At 42.6% G+C, this 14,560-nt stretch overlaps 1 protein-coding gene across 3 annotated transcripts; it reads right to left on the bottom strand.

Annotated features, from left to right (window-relative positions):
- Positions 1-500: 500 nt before the first annotated feature.
- Positions 501-10,396, bottom strand: LOC104583898. 3 transcript variants are annotated; one of them, XM_024460493.1, is made up of 11 exons: positions 10,187-10,396; positions 9,287-9,355; positions 8,757-8,992; positions 3,784-5,506; positions 2,743-3,638; positions 2,377-2,655; positions 2,098-2,272; positions 1,620-2,011; positions 1,220-1,534; positions 949-1,114; positions 501-861 (listed from the first exon to the last, which is right to left on the bottom strand). In XM_024460493.1, exons 2-11 carry the CDS (start codon positions 9,338-9,340, stop codon positions 670-672), a joined length of 4,428 nt encoding a protein of 1,475 aa, XP_024316261.1. In that variant the 5' UTR covers positions 9,341-9,355; positions 10,187-10,396; the 3' UTR covers positions 501-669. The 3 variants fall into 3 exon arrangements, with proteins under 3 accessions (XP_024316261.1, XP_010236209.2, XP_024316262.1); XM_010237907.2 differs by lacking the exon at positions 9,287-9,355; XM_024460494.1 differs by lacking the exon at positions 501-861 and having other exon boundaries at positions 955-1,114; positions 1,258-1,534.
- Between the last annotated feature and the right edge of the window lie 4,164 nt (positions 10,397-14,560).

A 14,560-nucleotide genomic window follows, 5' to 3' on the forward strand; every position in this document is an offset into this window, starting at 1 on the left:
ATCGCGATGAAATATATTTTCTTGCCAATAACCATGTTTGCAACCAGCATACGTTGTTGCAGTTGCCGTTATAGCAACGGCACAAAACCCTTATGCAAGGCCAATGATGGTTGCTTCTACACACTATTTCAACGCCACCTTGGTTGCGAAAGGGCGTACGTTCTTGCATCGCCCGACAAAAAAGAGTTGAGATAACCTATCTCCTCGCAACCTTTACCTACGCCTCCCAACACTCGCGTTTTGTTGCGAGTGCTGACTATCACAACAAAAATGGGCTTATAGCAACGATTTTTCCCCGTGGCCCTAGGCGGAAAAATTAGTAGTGTAATCATGAGTATCTTCCAATACAAAAACAGTAGTACCAGTTTTATTTGCACATGAATTATATATCAATGGACTAATCGTTGGCAATGGCTTCGGCCGCTTTGCCAAAGGAAACAAATATAAACCATGCTATTTTCAGTTATAATATAAATATCTATTGCTGACAGCATAAAGCATTTGATAAAGCTATTTTCAGTTATAATTTTCAAACAATTTCATTACAACACACTATAAAGCATGCCCCGTGCTAGTTATTAGCAAAAATACAAACACACTGATAAGAAATCTGCAACGTGAACCAAATCCAACTCTACCCTGAATAATTGGAGGTGCAGAATTGTCTTGCTATTCTTGTTTCTTTTTAATTTTCAGGCTTTTCTTTGGAGGTTCAGAACTGGATTGCGATGCTTGTTCCTTTTCCATTGGAGGTGCAGAATTGGCTTGCGATGCCGGTTTGTTTTTCTCCGCTTTGATTTTCATGTCTAGGAACTTCTTTAATTGGCTACTAACCATCTCGGCGTCGCATGCCCCCAATTTCTAATCACCAAAAATAGACAGTTCAAATACTAGGATTTAATTAAATTTTTTAATTAAAATAACTAAGAACTAATATTGGAGCCTTACGACGGGAAACCCCTCCTTGTTGGCCAAAGTCCATTCGGCGATTAACAACATGTTATGGCATGCATAGTAACCACATTTCACAGTGTCCGTTTCCGTTTGTTGGTCACAATCGAAGCCGAAGTGGTGGGACAATTTAGGGCCATCAGCATGATCGAGGGCCCATGCCCTATGTGATTTTTCATAGAGTTATGCGGAGTTAGAAAGATTGAAGGGAAGAATTTAGCAATCGAACAAACTTTATGAAGAATTTGAATTGTACAGAGTAACTTACTGGTCGATGAACTTCTGCATTTTCTCCCAGTTGCGTACCTTTTTCTTGGAATCAAGGTAATAAACCTCGCTCGAGGACGGAATAATCGCGATTGTGATCCAATGATAGTAGTCGTTGTGTGCAAAAATTATGAACCGTTTGTCCTGTTGAACAACCAGCGCATCGGCCAGATAACGCAAGACTCGTACTTTAGCCCGTTCAGTCTCTTCTGATTGATTTTCCTTAGAACCGCCCTCAATTGTTTGATAAGACATCACATGTGGGTCCAAGAAGCCAATTTCAATTTGTTCTTTGCGGCATTTTTCGATGAGGTGCCTGGTGAAAGGAAATAAATGTGTTAATTAGATGTTGCATTTAGCGGTAAGTAGTTGGAATCATGACAAAGGTTCTTAATACTTACACTGTCCAGCATCTCATAAGAGAGGCGTCGAGCACCTTGAGGTTGTTTAAATTACACAAGTCCGACCGAAACACCGTGATGTCAATACCTTTGTCACTATGATCGAAACCTAGGTGCTCTGTAGAGAAGGCTATATCCTCTTCTGGGATTCTGTACGAGTCATCCTCTGTTTCTTTATCCAGTGCTGGTGGTGCGTCATTCTTGTCCTCCGCGAAACTGTTCTTGAACTTAGCATAGTTGCTACTAAATTTTCCATTTCCCCTTTCCGACTTATTTGGGGAGAAGTCAGGAGTTGATCCAAAAGAACGTGGCGCATGCATGGCATCCAATTCATCCATGAAGAAGTCACACAATTGGTTTCTAATCTCCTTCATGTCACAGTTCCCCGACATCTTATCGACAAAAGTAGACACTTTAGAGACTAGGATTTTATGACAAAATGAATTAAAATAATTAAGAACTAATATTAGAGCCTCACCTGGCCAAGGTTTTTCCAAGGCAAATTACATTCGACGAATGACAACATCTTATGGCATGCATAGTAACCACATTCCACCAAGACCTGTTCTCCGGAACAGATATAATCAAAGGAGTGGGACAATTTACAGTTTTTGGATTTTAGTCCTTTCTCATCACGAGCGAGTGACCATGCCCTACATGTTTTTTCACGGGATTGACCGGAGTTAGAAAGTGTGAACGGAATTTAGCAATAATCGAACAAACTTCAGAACAAATTGAATTGTGTGGAGTAACTTACTCATCAATGAACTCGGTGAGTTTCTTCCAATCTTGACCCTTTATGCAATCAAAGTAAGTAACTCTGCTACGAAACGGAGAAAGGGCGATTGTGATCCAATGACTGTACTCAACACTGTAGTGTGCAACAAGTATGATATCTTTTTCCCAGTGAGCCACCAGTGCATTGACCACATAATTCTTGATCTTCTGATCAGCCTCAATTGATTGACCAGACATCAAATCTGGGTCCATGAAGCCAATTGGAATTCCTTCATCCTCGCATTTTCTGAAGAGGTGCCTAGTGAAAGGAAATGATGTGTCAATTAGATATTGCATTTAGCGGCAAGTAGTTCGAACCATCGTCACAAAGATTCTCAATACTTACAATGTCCAGCATCTCATGAGGGAGGCATTGAGCTCCTTGAAGCTGTATAAATTCCACAAGTCCGACCAAGGCACCATGATCTGAAGATCACCATCACTAAGATTGAAATGGTGGTGCTTGATGGACAAGTTTATACCTGGCTGACTCCGGAACACTCGCAGACAGTAAGAATGTAGTTTCTGGCAAGGCCAACTTATATTCTTGATCTCATCTTCTGTTAGGAACGGCTCTACAGGGTTGTATTTCCGTTTTGGTGCCCAACTCTTGTCCTTGGCTGGCAGTTTTCTTGAATGTAGTTTTGGCTTCACTGGTTTCCTTTTGGCCTTCCATCTGCCCTTTTCCGATGACTTCTTTGGGGAGGAGAACAGAGTTGATGCAGGAGAATGCAGCGCAGCCATGTCAGCCAATTCTTTCACGAGGGACGCGAGAGTACAACCTTCAAGCTTCGATGTGAATTCAGAGTTGCTGGTGGCGCAGCGGAAAACCATGGAGTAGTCAAGATCCCTCATCTTGGTGGAAGCAGCGGAGAGTTCCACTATGAAGCTGTTAATGCCCTCTTTTTGGACAAACCTGAAGGTGCCGCTGTGCCTCATCAATGATATGAGCAGCTTACTGATAACCTTGAAGAGTACCAGGTTTTGGACCGTGGGGTGGTTATGGCTTAGTGTTGTTTTTACTACCATCTCCTTGAGCTTGTTTTGGTGGGCAACCTCGAGCCAATGAAGACCCAAGTCGGTGACGAACGTGTCATAGATTGTGCCATAAAGGGAAAACAAGGATGATAGCAAGGTCGTTGCTGGTCTAACTGGTTGCAGCAGGACGGCTCTGGGTACGTTTTGCTCGTGGTTGTTTGGTGGATGAGATGTGGGTAAACAAGAATTTATTTGTTCAGTCACCTGCAATGAATTTAGCAAATTAATATTAATTGGTACAGTCTGGAAGAGGTTATAGTTTAAGTACAAAGAATAAAACAAATGCGAAGGTTCATTAGTAGTAATACGTAGCTATACTAAGTATATCGATCTGACAAGGATTAATTACCATGGGCATGGCATCGGTCATTGTTTTCTTTAGCTTTGCATGGTATCGGCCATCATCCTTGGTGCAATGAGTACATAGATGCTCGAGGATTTCAGCCGCGTGTTGTCTGCATGTCTTGTTTTCGTCAGGTCGGACAAGTACTTGAACGAGACCACGAACCTCCTGAATATGAACAACTTCACCACGGGAAGAGAGCAGAGACAGTCCTTCTCCTGCATATGCTCTCATGGAGCTGCTATACTTGCCAGCGTGAGTGAAGATACTCACCAGCATTCTCACAAAACCATATCTGCTGCTGTTGCTGCTTTGTTTTTGGGTTACATCATCTCTTCTGCTGCTTTGTTTTTTGGTATCCATGCACAGTCGTGTGAGAATGTGAATGGCGCGTCCCTTGAGCTCTTCTTTGCATGCATTACAGTTGAGGATCATCCAGAGAGTGCTGATTGCTTGTTTGCAGCTGGAGATTTCATCCCGTAGCTTGATACTGATTTCTCCCAGATCATCGGCCGTGAATAACAACTGGGCCATCACTTGCATTGATCCATCTACTATGTCGGACCATACTACACCATGCCGAAGGGTGGTGTTGTGGAGGAGGTCTGAGGCAACAGGCGCCATGATCTTGGTGAGAAGACCTGGGGTGTCGCTCATAACTCTACAGTTGTTCCCGTCAGCTGCAAGCCTCCGGAGGATACGCAGGCCACACAGCAAGAGCTCCTTGTAGTCCTTCTTCACAGGTTTGCTGGCTGCTGAAGGACCAAGCTCTAGTATCCAGTGTTTCTCAAATTCATCGTATAGACAGTCTCGGACGTATGGCTCGGCTATACTGTATTCTTCTAGCGTCCCGATGAGGGAAGATATGTGTTGGATCCCCATGGGGAACTGCTCCAAACTGATGCTGCATGCAAGGCGCTCCACGATCTTGGCTGCCTGGTTCCTCGTCTCACGGTCATGTGCACCTCTTGGATTCAGAGTCTCCAGCAGTTTCTGGAGTACTTGTTCGGAGGAGGATGCAGACACAACCAGATGTTTCAGCAGCATATGTTGCCCTCTGGCAATGTCCCGTTGCTCGCGGTAGTCCTCACTCTCCTTGCCACCATCTTCTTCCTCCGCCTTGTGGTTCTTCTCTGCGATGCATATGGCCGTGTACAAGGTCTGCACCCCCTGAATGCAGTCAGCAGGTGAGTCGGAACCGATCATGTCCACTGCATGTGTGATGAGGTTCCTTCCTTGCACAAATGTTGGGTCCTTCTCGCACCCCCTCTTTGTTTCACTCATGTACTTGTAAACTAGTTGGATTTCCGAGTCGTCACGATCATCAGTGGCGACTCGCTTAGCCAATGTCTTCCTGGAGCAACGCAGTATCCACCTAAAGCAGAAGATGAAACATTGTACCAGGGCAATGCAGTACAAGGTATTCAGCGACGGCACCAGGTTTGCTTCTCTATCGTTACTGGACATGTCCTGGAAATCCTGCTGTATCAGACGCCACAGTGAAAGCAGTCCGGATATGAGTATCCCAGCCAAGTAGACAAGCGCCAGAGGGAGCAACATTACGCCAAACAACACCCCTTGAACTGCCACCAGAACAGCTGCCAACCAAAAGCGTGGCATTGAATTCCGAGCACGTCCGCCAACCACGCACGAACAAACGCCCATAACCAAGCCAGTGCCTGCTTTCTTCATATATCTTAGTTTTTCATTCGTACTAACATCGAAGATCCTGTTGGACATTTCATTAATTTCCAGTTAGATTGATTAACGGAAATATATGCACGCGCGTCACAATTGAATTGCATTCGTAAGAAGTTTCAAGCTAGCTAAGCCATCACTTCTTCCATGCACCCTATACCTATCTGTCCATCTATGTGACGACGAACCGAAAGGGAGGGAGGAACAGCTGGTAGTACACTCTCTCATCACCTGCTGTACATTCTCTTGGGTTGCGTAAGTATGGGAGCAATTATAACGACAGAACGCTTGCACGTGCATGTTTGAATTAATTAATAGATCGGCCAGTGCGGCAAGAGGTTTGGCCCCGCACGCGACTGAGGGTATCTCGTCGTCTGAGATCTCAGGCACAAAGGCGTTCCTAATGGTATTTAGTTTTTTCCGATAATAAATACCAAAAAACTCTTCCACGCTCGTCCGCGCGGTGCGGACAATTTCCGACCGCGCATGCAGTTTCGCTCGCTTTCTCAGGGCAACTCCAGCGGGGAGATCCATTTTGTATCCGTTTGGCCAAACGGATTCCCCAATCCACTTTTGGGTCTGCCACTGCCCCAGCAAGGCCACTTATTTGGTTTGCTTTATTACTCATGGACATGCGGGCCAGTGGAGGAAAAAGGTGGCAGGCGCGGACAAACTCACTGCAAAAACGACCGTTCGCCACGATCCAAGCAAAAAATGGGTCGCCCCGCTAGAGATGGCCTCACAAGGACGGAGACGGGGGGAGGGGGGGAGGCGATGCTTTACTTAATAGATCACTTAAAGATAGGTGAAGTCTTTAATTTCGAAACCCCCCCTCACCCCCACACCAATTTCAACTCGCCTCCCAATTTCAATTCGCCTTCCTCGTGTCGAATTACTTGCTCCGTACCTGTGGCCTCAATTCCTTGCTTTTCAAACCCGCACATGGGTGGACCACAGCGCGCCGGACGTTGGGAGCGACAGCTGCTCCACGGATTGAAAAAAGAAGCAATGGCATGCACATTGAAAGCGACAGCCCTGCTGCATGTCTATTTTTCTTTTGCTGAGACGCCCTGCTGCATGTTGAAAGTGACATTTGTCCTACCATAAGCCATACCTGTTGCTAAATTAATTGGCCGGTCGATCACGGCTTCATCTTTTGCGCAAAAATAAATGCTCATCCAAATTTTTGTCCGGAATTTTGCACTGGAGTTTTGAACTCTTTGTCGAAAGTTTTAGAAGTTCTTTTAGAGAATTTTGAAGGTTCATCTAGAAAAACAAAGTCCGTTCCAAAATGTTAAAAGGTTCGTCTATAAAATTTAAAAGTTTCTCTAGAGATTTTGAAAGTTTGTCTATTTTCTAAAAGTTCTTTGGGAAAATTTGAAATGATTCTCTCATAAAGTTTTGAAAGTTAGTTTAGAAGTTTTTGAAAGTTCACCTAGAAAAACTTAAAAGTCCGTTCGAAAATGTTAAAAGATCTGTATAGAAAATTTAAAAGTTTGTCTAGAAATTTTTAAAGTTCATCTATTTATTTAATAGTTCTCTGGGCTCACGAGCTTCTCATAGAACTAAAAATTGAAATTTCTATGTCTAGATTTTAAAAGTTTGTAAAAAACTTTAGCCTTTAAAATTTTAATATCTGTCATGAAGGACATAAAAAGTTTGTTATAGGACTTTGAAAACCTCACCGATATGATTTGAAAGCGTGTAGCATTTTCGATTGAAAGTGGTGCCACCCGTGTAATCCTTGAAAACCAGTCTCCCAAAAAGGGAAAAAAAAACTAAATCCCAACAGCAGAACATTTCTGTAGTACAAAAGAAAGAAAAAAAGGAAAAAGAGAGGAAAGGCCCGACTAGGCCTGTTAGTCATTGGGCTGCCAGTCTGGTACGAGGCTGAGCGCGGTAGAGGCCGGGCGTCGGACGAGAGAGAGCGCGGGACAAGAAAGACAGACAAAAAGGGGAAATAGGAATGAAACGGAGCGTCACGCGGCAGATTTGCCAGTTCGGACAGCTCCTGGTCGGAATCGACCGCCCAAACGCGCGTGGGCGGTCGTCCGCCGACTAGCTCCTTAATAGTTCCTCTATTCCATAAAGATTACCGTGGTTTTGAACTAGTTTTAGTTCAAAGACGCATCAATTTTTATGGAACGGGGAGTAGATAGGTATTCCTATATATAAATAAATGATATTTCCTACGTTCCATAATAGGAGTACAAGGATTTATAAACCTTTGTTAAAAAAGCTAGGTTTTGACCAAAAATACTCTATTAATTCATACTACATGACTTACAAGATATGAAATCACTGTTATATGTAAGTCTGAAAATGAATCCGGTAATACAAACATCATGACATATAAACAACATATTATTAAAGTGAAGGTTCAAGATTTTGATGATTTTTTTCGGTGAAATAGTTCAGTTTGACTGCTATCTGAGGCCAACACAAAAATAGCTCATGTAAACTTGCTTTATCCTAAAATCCAATATAAATATAGATGTCATTTTCCTTTTTATTTTGAGAACTGAGTAATTAAGTTGTGTAACTTGTGCTAGAGAAATTTATGTTCGGATACAATTTTTATTAAAGTTCTAAAACGGTGGGTATCGAAGTTTCATAAAATACTAGAATATTTTTTTTAGTAAAGTATTTCTTGGTCAAATTTTGTTTTACCGAAACCTTATACTATAGCTAACATAATCAATTGACCACCATTTTACTTGCTAGGAAGCTATGCACATGATAAACCTCCGATAAAACATAGACCCAGCTAGCTAATCAAAATAATAATTAAGGAACATACGTATACGGAGTTGATAAAATAATTCTTGGTTAAAGTCTTATTTAACAAAACCCTATATATCTAACCTGGGATATGTAAACAACATCGTTTTGTCATGGGTCATGTGCTTACATTCCAACATGCTCTCTCCTCTGGGAGTAGATGAGGCCCTTTTACTCTACTTTTCCGCTGCAGCTTCATGATACATTGTTGTCATGGTTTTGAACATTATTTGTTTATGCTGGCCCAAGAGGTCATGCAAGTTTGTAAGTACAATTTAAGTTCTGGATGATACGATGTAATAAAGTACTTTTGACCTTTGTATCTTGGTATTACATCTTGAACTGTGTGTGCTAGTGAGTCGATCCAGGGACTAGCACAAGTAAGCACAGACATCGAACCCTTGTGAAGGGGGATCGCTTCAATATACGGAGCAGTATAAGATCTAGACAGTACTATATATAAAGATATGAATTCAATGTTGGAAATATACAATACTAACCCCGCTGTCTGGGAAAGGGTGATGAATGTCAAAGACCAAAAGTCCTTCTTGCTCAGTTTAGAGACGAAGCCACCCAGAAGTACGACGGTAGTCCAAGTAAGCACCAGGAAACCTGAGCCCTTGATGGCCATGGATAGGTAGCCCATAAACACACCATAGGTGTTGATATAATCAACCTCCTTCCATTCGCCGTCGGCAAGTAGTTTCTTGCGATCCGCCATTAATTTCCCGCCCCCCTGAAGATTGAGTCAAGCTTGAGTCAATTAGGGTCAACCTCCAATGTGACTATTAATTAACCACCATCTTACAAACCGAAGAGTAGTCTAGTATGTATATGGATACACACGTACTCTCCGTTCCATATACAGGAGGCTAGTTTAGTTTTGTCGTAAGTCAAATCTAAAGAAAGGATTGAAGTTTCGAATTTTGACATACATACCTTCTTACTTCCGGGTTAATTTTGACTTAGAATAAAACTAAAAAGCCCTTCTTCATGGAAAGGCTTATAGATGTTTATATACATTAATTACCTTCTCCAAATCGTGCCCATGAAGTGGTTTCTGGGCCTTCCAGTGATCCGTCATTAATTCCCCGGGTCCCTTTAGAGTCAATCATATCCGACCGGTCAATTTTCAATGCGAATATATAAGTAATATAAGCATTTTACAAAATGAAAAGAAATGCGTACGCATATTTAGTATATGCATGGATAGTTAGGGCATGTACAATGGGCTGACGTCGACCTTTTCTTAACAATGCCACGTAGGATAATTGCTGACATGGAAGAGAGAGGAACGAAGAAAGAGATGGACATTCTCTTAATTAAGAGATGATCTCTTCACAATAATGATAAGGCAATTTTCTCATTGTAGTAGATTTCACCTTTTCTTAACATTTATTTCATTAATTTTATTCATCCAAACATTAATTGTAATATATGTCACTAAGAGATGACTTATTGTATAACATGTTGCGTTGTCTTGTCTAAATGACATGTAACACATAAAAAAAAATAGGCTTATCAACCATTGTACATAAGAAAAGGCATCAGCAATAGTGGAGTTTAGGATCGACGAGAAAATAATACATACAATAGGATGTGTGCTATAAATGACATGTTAGCATTAAATGCGGTGATGTACAATGGTGACTAGGTAGACTCTTAGCTGACTACACTTAGTCGATTCTTGCCTTAAGAGTCTGGCTTTTTACAAAAAGTCAGTTCTATTCTCTCTCATATTTCTCTTTTCCTCCGCATCTGCAAATAGGAGTCGACGTCTAAGAGCCTTTGCGGATACCTTTGTACTACTCCAAACTACTTCTAGCTAGACCATGCATTAATATATAGAGTCCGCGCTGGTATCGTGTGCAAGAAAAATTAAAGAAGAAGCTATAGTAGAGAAAAATGCATATGGATTAACTGATCTCACCTGGCCAGAAGACGTGTGCTGTTTGCTCAAACTGTTGCCAAAGAGGAGCTAGCTCGAGTGATTTTTTGGACGGAACGAGAGAGGCAGGGCAGGAATCTAGGCTAGCTAGCTAGCTCTATAAGTAGTATCAGACGACCTAGATCTCGTCGGGCGCGGAAGAAATTAACTAAGGGACATGGGAATGTCGTCGGACATTTAATTCGTGGAAAAAGGAAGTGTGCTACGTACGTGTAGCGCGTGCCCAGCCCATACTTATATGCGTATGCTTATTTTATGTGTAGACTGTAGGGCGTCAGAAAATACTTGAGCATATGTCGCCAGCCTTTTCAGCTCAGCACGGAGAATCATACATAAAATAACACGCCATCTAGGGCTCGCCGGACGCTTTACAGTCAGCTAGCTAGCTGGTAGCGAGCATAGGGACGCTTTACAGAAAATACTTTCTGACTGATGCACGCGTCCATGCATTGCTGAGCGTGCAATTAACATTCCACTATGAGCAATGCGTGGAAGCTGCCGGACGGATGGACCATGCATGCTTATCACTGTGGTACGTATTTGAGCCGTTTCTGCCCAAGTTGAGGGAGAGAGATTTCTGGCTAATATAAAACACATTTTAACATAGTAATTTGTGATCGAAGCTTTGTCTTAATGAAAACTAATATGCCTTCTTTCAAGGAACGGAGGAAGTATAGGCTAGCTGCGTGTTGGTTCAGAAATCAAGGTCACTTTCACCTCTGTGTCCAGCAGCGGAGCCAACCAATTTGTGAAGCCTGGCCAAAGTCTAAACGCTCCTTTCTAAGTTAACATGTGCCAATAAATTTGTACTAATTTAAGCATCACATCTACTTTAGTCTACATTGTCTTAAGAAGGAATTCAACTGGGAGCCTGGGCAACGCTGCCTGGGGTGGCCGGGCAGTGGCTCCGCTCATGTCTGTGTCCAAACGGGAAAGTCTAGGGCTTTCCCCCTGCATAGAACCCAAATGATGGAGCAGGAGAAGCTAGTACATGAGCCGACGAACGAATCTATGAGCGTTTACCAGCAGCGGCGGAATCAGCAAGCGGAGAAGGGGAGAGGGACCTTAAATCCTTAAGGCCTCATTGGGTTGTGGCATTAACTGCAGGGATTGAGAGGGATCGGAGGGAATTTGACCTAAAATCTCATCAATCCCTCTCAATCCCCACCGGGAAGGGAGTAACCGAACTGGGCCTAACGTGTTTACTGAGGTTTAGGGAAGGGGGATGAGAGTTTAATCCCAATTCTCTTTCCCTCTCCCGCAATTATTAGGTTCCACCCACGGAATAGAAATTGGGAAGTCTCACAACCTAATTTCCTTTTGCCCTTCCCCTCTAAACTCCCAATATGCCAACCAAACAATAGATTAAATTTTTTATCTCCTTTAATTCTCATTCCCTGTCTTTAATTACTCACAAAACGAGCTGTATAGTCAACTTAATCCCCCTAATAACGAATCAATCCAGTTTCTGACAAATCCCGATCTGCAGCATGACTTGTCGTTATCTTGCCAATCGAGAGAAAAAGAGGAGGCCATGAGAGTGAGGGAACGGGTGGGATCAATCGATGGAGGGCCAGGAAAGTGAGGAAGACGATGACGCAACCTGGATGATCTCACCTCGCAGCTTGGCGTAGGATTTAGCGATGGTTTCTCCGATTCAGTTGGGTTAATTCCTCACGTATATATCTTATAAAAATACGGTGTGTGTGTGACTATATCTTGGTCGCCTGATTTTTAAGCAAAAGACTTAAGTCTAAGTTGACAAATCAGAGATTAAGTTAGCTTAAGTCACCTTTCTTAGGTCCTCAGTGTACAATTTTTTTTTTATCTAATCGAATGACGGCAATCGACTGTCGTGGCCCTAAAAAAAATCCATCCACGAAAGAATCTATGGGGCCGAAAAATATCTATATCCACCGGGTATCTATGGAGATCCATGGATACCCAATTACACATTTTGATAACCTAAAGTAAGAGGGTTCGAGAGATGCAGATCGGGGGTGAATCAGAGGAGGGGTGGCTTCTCGTGATGAATGGGACAGAGGAACAGAGGGAGAGAGTTAGGGTTAGGGTTGCGGAGTAACTATTTATATGATTCATATGGTTAAATAATGGACCCACATATCAATAATTTATTTATTTAAATACTGGGTATCCATGAATATTCATGGATCAATGGGTGCTATCCACACCTGCTCCGCGAGCTGGCGGATATCCACATGTGGATATCCATGTAATAAGATCGCACTCCATACCGCGATCCATGCATGAGCTGGATATCCATGAATATCTGTTTCCGAGTATCCATTGTGATCACCTTGAATGGCAACTTTGGGAGACCCCAACTGCATGCCAACTCTGGGAGGTTTTTCCGCTCGATCGTGTGCCTACGCGCAAGAAAAATGAAGGAAGAAGCTAGAGAAAAATGGATAACTAGATATATCATGGGGAAATAAGAGGGAAAGAGGCGGGCCGGCCAGCGAGCAAGCGGAGAGCAACTCCCACGAGGTTTCGCATCCTTATGGTCAATGGCGGCCGGCGAAGTGAGCCAGCTAGCAAGTGCAGGGCAACTCCCACGAGGCTTCCCTGTAGCTACACATGACTGGAAGCGCGTCTGGCGAGCTTTTTTTAGCTGAAAAGGCTAGCGACATAATAAACGTTTGATGTTTTCTAAGGAAATTAATGATTTTGCAGAAAAGCCCCTCCATTCCTCCATCCTTCTCCATGTAATATATGCATGTTTCTTCTCTTTTCAATAAAGTTGGTCAAATCTAAAAAAAACCGACTGTTAATGGGTATTCATATGGGTATACCGTTAGAGCTGATTTTTTTTGGCAAAATAACCATATTAATGGTTTTTGGTATCTATTCGAAATATAAGTATGCCATGCATTGAAGACTTTCTCATTTTTTTATTTTTTTTAAGACCGCGGAATTGATGGTCTATACGTACGTTGTATTTGCATATCATATTTGTTTGGTATTTGACGGTAGTCTTAGCTAGCTAGAGTAGTATTTCTTCATTTTTATAAGATTATTAATTATTCATACAGAACGACTGACCCCTGATTGACTCGTCAGGGGAGGGGCGGCTGGCCGGGGAATCAACGGTGAGTCGCCGGAAACTAGTACTTCGTAACGGCGATTTGGAGGAGGTGCGTAGATTATATCAAAACACATACGCATTACCATCTACAAGTTCATTAGCAATCAAATCAAAGATACTGTCCATATATAAGGCTGCATAGACCAACCAAGATGGAATAATTTAAACGTTAATATACTGTTGCAACCTTTAAAAATCTAAATGGTTGTTGATTTAAGCACTCGTAATCCCACAGAGAACCCATCAAACAACTCCCTTCTGTAGATGGGGTATCAAACCAACAGAAATTCTTTTTACTAAACATGGCATGTTGAAACAGTAAGCAAAAAGACACCAGCAGATGGTTGCAGGTTTCATATGATATGGCTAGAATTATGCCAAACTTTGACCAAAAATTTCATTGGTAATATGAGATTATTGCGGCACAAAAGATATATTGTTGGATTCGTATTGAATTATTCTTTTTCTAATGATATAATTTTTATATACATATACTAAATGTAATTTGAATAATTGTTGGTTAAAACGTGGCACTAACTTCAATCAATATAGCAGCCTTATAAATCTAAACGGAGCGAGTAAGAGACTTGCATCGAGAGAAACCCAGAACAACTATTTTTATTAATTGAAAAAATTTATGCCACTCCCAAAGTGCGAAATCACATGATCTACGTACAACACTCGTACGCATCCTGCAAACGCGTCGGCAGCGCATCGACACCCCTTTTTTTTCTTCCAGCCGGACTATTCCGCCCCTTTCCGTCCACTCAAACGGAAATAGCCAGTTCTTACAAGAACAGCAGGAGAGAGGGGAAAGCGGGTTGACTGATTGGGAACCACAGTAGCTACAGTGGGAAACCGATCGAGACCAGATAGCCAGAAAGCACGCGGCGAGCAGGCCAATTAAGTGAACGAGCAGCTAAAGGAGGAGAGCTGCTAGCTTTCCTACGGGGAGCAGCTAAAGGAGGAGAGCAACTCCCACGAGACTTCCCTGTGCTCGCTACCTATCAGGTTTTTATTTATTTATTTATTTGCGAGAACTCGTTACCTACCTAACGCCGACGGATCCATGTCGCCGGCAGAAAGCTAAGGTTTCGTGGGGTGTGTGGTATAGTAGGGTGGGGAAACGGGGTCGATTCGGTCCCATTAAAAAGGACCGGAGGTGGTTTGTTGGATCGCTGCCGGATGGCTTCGGGAATAAGAAAAGGGTTGATGCGTTCTACCCTGAGCGGACGAGCGGACCGCGCGGC

Source organism: Brachypodium distachyon, chromosome 3 (assembly GCF_000005505.3).
Source record: "Brachypodium distachyon strain Bd21 chromosome 3, Brachypodium_distachyon_v3.0, whole genome shotgun sequence".
Lineage (NCBI taxonomy): Eukaryota > Viridiplantae > Streptophyta > Magnoliopsida > Poales > Poaceae > Brachypodium > Brachypodium distachyon.

What these genes read in the sequence shown, in the direction of transcription:
- LOC104583898 (XM_024460493.1), bottom strand. Translation starts at nt 9,340, where the DNA reads ATGACGGATCACTGGAAGGCCCAGAAACCACTTCATGGGCACGATTTG. An exon ending in ACCCTTTCCCAGACAGCGGG is followed by an intron (nt 5,507 to 8,756) that starts GTTAGTATTGTA and finishes AATGTCCAACAG; the next exon opens with GATCTTCGATGTTAGTACGA. An exon ending in CTTATGAGATGCTGGACAGT is followed by an intron (nt 1,535 to 1,619) that starts GTAAGTATTAAG and finishes TCCTTTCACCAG; the next exon opens with GCACCTCATCGAAAAATGCC.